This window comes from Pelmatolapia mariae, linkage group LG7, assembly GCF_036321145.2.
Source record: "Pelmatolapia mariae isolate MD_Pm_ZW linkage group LG7, Pm_UMD_F_2, whole genome shotgun sequence".
Lineage (NCBI taxonomy): Eukaryota > Metazoa > Chordata > Actinopteri > Cichliformes > Cichlidae > Pelmatolapia > Pelmatolapia mariae.
The window spans coordinates 29,420,902-29,426,946 of NC_086233.1; the positions used below are offsets into that span (position 1 = coordinate 29,420,902).

Genomic DNA, 6,045 nt, shown 5'->3' on the forward strand with positions numbered 1-6,045 from the left:
GTTTATCAGTGACTGAATCAGTTGATCCTAACAGCTCCCATCGTGACAGACAGATAAATAAATCTACAACATTAAACACTAGAAATGAAATATATTAGCAAGACCTTCATAAAACCTGCGTTTAAAGTGATTCACATTCATGTGCTCAGACTGTCTCTACTGCCGGCATGACAGGCAGTAAATTGAGGATTTGATCTGTTTAGAAGCTCAGGCCTGCAGTCTGTCACATCAAAGTCAAGCCAATGTACGCTTCATTGTCATCTCCGCTATATACAGTACAGTATCTAGAGATGAGATGATGAGGCTCCAGTTACATTCAGTGCAATCCCCCCCCCCCCCCCCCCCCAAAGAAATAATAATATAAGAAGAGTGAAAAAATAAATATACACTTTAAGACTTGGAGGTAAATGTATTAATAACAATTTACAATTTGAATGATTTAAAGTGACCTTGAAGTGATTTAAAGTGACCAGCGTAGCAGCTTGTAAACATGAGCAGAGTTCTTGAGTGTAAGGATTGTCCATAGAGCAGCATCTGCATTACAAAGGCAGTGGTATGTGGAGTGCAATAGAGTTAGGTAACGGTTTGTGTGGGTGTGGGTGGTGGGGGGGAGTGGGAGAGCCGGTAGTGAGTTCAAGAGTCTGATGGCTTGTGGGAAAAAGCTACTTCGCAGCCTGGAGGATTGGGCCCCAATGCTGCGATAGCGTCGGCCAGACGGGAGGAGAGAAAAGAGTGCGTGTGAGGGAGAGAGATGTTCCAGTGATCTTGGCAGCTGCTTTAACAATCCGTTGTAGCTGGATGAGATTGCCGAACCACACGGAGATGCAGCTGGTCAGAACACTCTCTATGGTGCTCCTGTAGAACACGGTGAGGATGGGAAGAGGAAGGCTGGCCCGCTTCAGGCGTCTCAGGAAGTGGAGGCGCTGCTAGGCTATTTTGGTGATGGAGGTGGTGTTGGTGGTCTCGCTGCACCAGAACGCCAGCTGCTCAAACTCATCTCTGTACGCCGACTCGTCGTCGTTGCTGATGAGCGAACCTGATGATGTGGTTGGAGCTGTGTAGAGCAGTGCAGTGTCAGGACAGCGAACAACAGTGGGGTGAGAACACAGCCTCGAGGAGCTCCTGTTCTCAGTCTGATGGTGCTGGAGATGTTGTCGCCGATTCTGAAGAGCTGTCTCGGTTTTACTGACCTGCTGGGAGGCAGATGTTCAATCTTCAATCTTAAGCAGAATATCCAGTGATGAGCAGCTTCTTTGTACTTCCCGTTTCACTGTTGTTTCTTCTCCCAGCAGATGACTTTCTTATTTTGGAATCATATAGTATATGTGAGGAAACCTGCTGTAAACTGCAGTCTGTGCACTTAATACACAATGAAAATATATATTTTATGTTATTAGAATAAGATGTGTAAAAGGACTTTGATGTGTGTGAGTGACTTCTATTGTTATATCATACACTGATTAGTTTTCTCTGAAATCTAAACAGAAGAAACAAAGAGGTATTTACCCTCCGCCTCTTCCTATAACTGTACAAATATTATATTTTATTATAACTGTCTTGTTAAACAGAATTCAGATGGTGGCGACAGTCTCACCCTGGCGGTTCAGCTCCTTTCCCTCGTCCATCAGGTCAGAGGTCATTTCACTGTCTTCCATAAACTGCTGGAAGCCCAGAAGATCAAGGCAGCGGGTCCTTAAACTGAAGAGAACATTGATTACGACACAGAATCACAAACATAATTACATACAGTACTGTGCAAAGCTTTCATCAATCAACAAAATGCAGTGAATGAACAAAAGAGAAATCTAAATCACGTCGCATTTTGAAGGAACTCAGCTGGTCGGTTGTTCCAAAGATCTTGGAGAACTAACCACAGATTTTCTGTGGATACAGGCTTCCTCAACCCCTTCTGTCTCTTCATGTAATCCCAGACACATTCGATGATGTTAAGATCAGAGCTCTGTGGGGGCCGTACCATCACTTCCAGTACTTCTTGTTCTTCTTTACACTGAAGATAGTTCCTAATGACTTTGGCTGTGTGTTTGGGGTCGTTGTCCTGCTGTAGAATACATTTGGGGTTAATAAACAATCATTAATCATTCATGAACTGAATTGAATGGAATGAATTGAACTGGAGATTGCTATACATGCATTTATTTCCTCACGCTTGGACTACTGTAACTCACTGTTGATGTATCTAAGCAAAGGTTCTCTGGATCGTCTGCAGGTTGTGCAAAACGCTGCCGCTAGGGTTTTGACAAAATCTGTATTCACATGTGACACCGTTGCTATCTCAGCTACACTGGCTTCCTGTTGAATTCAGAGGCCATTTTAAGATCCTGGTCTTGACTTTTAGATCAGAGATGTTGGCACCAGCCTACATCTCTGATCTGCTACAGCCCTACGTCCCTAGACTGTGGAACTCTCTCCCCCAAACCTTAAGAATTGTGGATGGAGTAGTTGTTTTTAAAAAAAACTGCTTTTGGTTAATTTTGCCTGTTTTAAATTGTCTGTTTGATATTGTCTGTTTTACCTTTCTATGACTGGTTATCTTATGTGCAGCACTTTATGACTCTGTCTAGAAAGGCGCTATATATATACAGTATATATATAATTTTATTTACTTATTTATTTTTCTGAACGCATTCTATGTTTACAGCGTTGTTGCATACCTGCCTAAACCTTTGGCACACTACTGTATATGTAACCGCTGTGTTCCTGCATTGTGTTCCTGCGATGAAAGGTAAAAAGAATGAAAGACCTCCAAGTAATTAACTTGCCCGCTCCAGTTCCTCTCCTACAGGGAATTGTAGAAAAGGGGAGAGGCCAAAGGGGTACCCCAAATTTAAAGGGTTGCACCAAAAAGGTGTAACAGCAGGTGTGTTACACAGTGTGGGTATTTACAGAGGTGTGAGCAGTCTGCAGCTTGTTGTGGTGGGAGATGGCCGAGTCCATGTGGATCAAGCAGGGGAGGAGTGAGACGACAGGACAGCCTGCAGGAGGAAAACACCACAAAGTCACAAAACCTCCATCAAGTTGACTCCTCCATTATCTCCGGGTCAACATCTGGGTCACATGATATGTTGTTTAATAACACGTTGACTCACTGCACAACTCTGTAGTTTGTGTGCTTTAAGAAAACTAAGAGGAGACTTTAAGGTCTTTTAAAACAGTACAAATGTTCGCCCTGTATATGAGGAGGAACATTCCCGAAAGAAACACGTGTACTTGTGTCTTCTCTTGGTTTACAGGGATGTGTTTCCTCACGCTTTCAGAACCTTTTCAAGTACCCTCACAGAGTGGAGTGTCTTTTAACATGATGAACTAGAGACTCACACAACCGCAGGTTACATCAAGCACTGCATGGACACTGTCTCCACGGAAAGGCCTGTCCGGCTCTACCCCAAACGTAAAACCTGGATGACGAGTAAGGTTCAGGCATTGTTAAAGGCATGCAACTCAACACACAAATCTGGGGACCAGGACATGTACAGCAGAGCAAGAGCAGACCATAAATAACCACCATCAGTAGCCTCAGCGACTACAGACCCATCGCACTGACTCCAGTGATTGCACAGTGCTTCGAGAAGCTGCTCCTAAGGCACATAAAGGACTGCCTCCCACCCTACAAGGCAAAAAAGTCCACAGAGGATGCAATTTGCACCGCCCTTCACTCTCCTCTGCATCACCTGGAGTATCCTGGGAAATCAGTAAGGATGCTCTTTATTGAATTCAGCTCGGCCTTCAATACCATCATCCCAGACATTCGTATAGACAACCTTTTAAACCTAGACCCAGACCATTTCATCTCCGCCGAAGTTATCTCGGAGAGAAGTAAAGCAAGTGTGTAAGTTCATCTCTGAATGTTTGTAAAGCGTTCCCATGTTAAGCTTAACAACCGATATATGGAGCGACTGCCTCTCGCTCTCCTGCTGCTACTTCAATCGTGAAACTGCTTAATGATCAGCTGATCGGCTTTTCTGTCACGAGTCCGTCTCTCTTCTTTGTTTTTGGCCCACTTTGCGCCAGAAAGAGTAAAACCAGCGGCTGAACAACAGCAGCACGTTTAAGCTTGATAAGCTGTTGTTAGAATATATTTAATATTACTTTCTAGACCAGGATCGTTTTCTACGCAGCTGACGGCTGGTAACTGTGCAGGGGCGGATCTAGCAAAGTTTAGCCAGGGGGGCCGATAGGGCATGAACAGGGAAAAGGGGGGCACAAAGACATACCTTTCTTTCTTATTCTCATTTAAAATGTCTAGCTTTTAATAAATAATTATCTGAATCTTACACCCAAAGTTTTAATCTGATGTAAAATGTGTAGAAGTCCATTACTGTATATAGTAACTGTTAAGTCTAATATACCCTAGTAAGCTATAGTACTTTTTCCTTTGGGAAAGTACCATCTGTGAATCCTGCAATTCTGTTGAAGAAAGATGTTTAATCTATTTAATTATTCTCGAAAAATTATTTGTTTCTGTGCATTTTGTTTTCATCCTGCATCAAATTAAAGTTGATTACATCGATTAAGCATCATGAGGTGGAGGGTGGTTCCCTATTTTTTTTTTTTTTGTTGCTGGGAGTTTGCAACCCTATTAGTTAGGTTGCTTAATATTTCTGCTAAGTAGTCTTTAAAATACCAGAATAGGGAGGATGGAGTAGGTTTAAGTTTATTAGATTGATCAGTGTTGCTGAACTATGAAATATTTTGGGTGCAGTGTATTTTTTTTCCCCACACACAGGTATAATGCAGAATAGCTTTAGTGTTGTTGTTTATTTAAACTTGAGTATGAACTTATACAAAATGCAGCGAGATATTAAAAAACAGTTTTATTGATTAAGAAACACACAATATCGGATTCATATGGGTATCGGCCGATATCCAAATTTATGATATCGGTATCGGACATAAAAAAGTGGTATCGTGCCATCTCTACCCTAAACACCAAGAAAACAAAGGAAGAGGTCAGCGTACCAAACGCCATCCCCGTGTGGTACGCTGGTTGCACAACAGCTGGCAAGAAGATTATGTGCAATGTCTTATGTGCAATGTCTTATGTGCAATATCTCACTCTTTCCATGCTCTGTGCAATATTTTTGGCTCATGTGCAATATTTTGGTCTCATTGGAATCACCACCCCCACCCTAAATGACCATGGCCCCTCCACCCTTATTTTATTCATAAGTCATTTATGCTTAGAAATATTTACTCATATATGCTTAGTGTTTTATAATCAATTGCATGTTGATAGAGGTTTGATCCTTAGCAGTCTGTAAAGACTCTGTGTGCCTTCCAGAGTGTTCTAGCATACACACTCACATCCTGCGGTCACGAGAAGAGGTTGTACCTTCTTTTATTGTTTTATGGTATAGCAAACAAGTATAAGTGTACTGTAAAATCTAATTGGTTCCCAGAACTAAAAAAAAAGTTGAGTAAAGCTTAGCTAAAAATGACTAAATTTGGACAACTTATTTATTTTGAGTACTCTGTACAGGCTCATTTGTTCCCTGAACTCTGTTTAACAGGTACCGCATCCGTATCTGCCAACGGAATGAGTCGCCACCAAAAAACCCCCCACAAAATTACTCTGGCAAAGAAAAAAAAAATACACATCTCTCCATAACAAAATGGAGCCCGAAAGAAAAACGTTTCTGCTGTGTGGGATCATTTTGATCTTTTAACTGCAAATAAGGTAACTGTTTGTTTCAGTGTAATCTATCAGAATAGGAAAAACAGCAATTTGACTTGAAGTGTAAATTATTTATTTCATTTTATGCAGGATAAATGTTGCATCTGTTCTGCAGAGCTTTCTTACAAACAAAAGCAAATCCTCAGTGTTACAGAGGCATTACAGAGCCAAACATGAAAATGAGGAGACAAACACACTGAGAATGAACACAGGTCGGCCTATACTGACACTGAACAGCTTTATCATCATTTTTTTTTTATTAGTATGCGTTTTATTTTTCAAATCAAGCATCTAGGAAGACTGTTCTGGACCAAGCAGTCCTGAATTTTATTATAAAGGACTGCCAACCCCTT

At 41.6% G+C, this 6,045-nt stretch overlaps 1 protein-coding gene across 6 annotated transcripts; it reads right to left on the reverse strand.

Annotated features, from left to right (window-relative positions):
• Positions 1-402: 402 nt before the first annotated feature.
• On the reverse strand, positions 403-3,121 carry LOC134632160 (G-protein coupled receptor-associated protein LMBRD2B-like). 6 transcript variants are annotated; one of them, XR_010094472.1, is made up of 5 exons: positions 2,905-3,121; positions 1,872-2,059; positions 1,595-1,698; positions 1,191-1,296; positions 403-1,054 (listed from the first exon to the last, which is right to left on the reverse strand). XR_010094472.1 is itself a non-coding variant. In XM_063480805.1 (5 exons), exons 1-4 carry the CDS (start codon positions 2,953-2,955, stop codon positions 1,209-1,211), a joined length of 435 nt encoding a protein of 144 aa, XP_063336875.1. In that variant the 5' UTR covers positions 2,956-3,121; the 3' UTR covers positions 403-1,054; positions 1,191-1,208. The 6 variants fall into 6 exon arrangements, 5 of the variants coding, with proteins under 5 accessions (XP_063336875.1, XP_063336878.1, XP_063336877.1 ...); XM_063480805.1 differs by having other exon boundaries at positions 1,191-1,300; XM_063480808.1 differs by lacking the exon at positions 1,191-1,296 and having other exon boundaries at positions 403-1,190.
• Positions 3,122-6,045: the final 2,924 nt, after the last annotated feature.

What these genes read in the sequence shown, in the direction of transcription:
- LOC134632160 (XM_063480805.1), bottom strand. Translation starts at nt 2,955, where the DNA reads ATGGACTCGGCCATCTCCCACCACAACAAGCTGCAGACTGCTCACACC. An exon ending in GTATCCACAGAAAATCTGTG is followed by an intron (nt 1,699 to 1,871) that starts GTTAGTTCTCCA and finishes TGTTCTCTTCAG; the next exon opens with TTTAAGGACCCGCTGCCTTG. An exon ending in AAAGGAGCTGAACCGCCAGG is followed by an intron (nt 1,301 to 1,594) that starts GTGAGACTGTCG and finishes TTCCAAAATAAG; the next exon opens with AAAGTCATCTGCTGGGAGAA.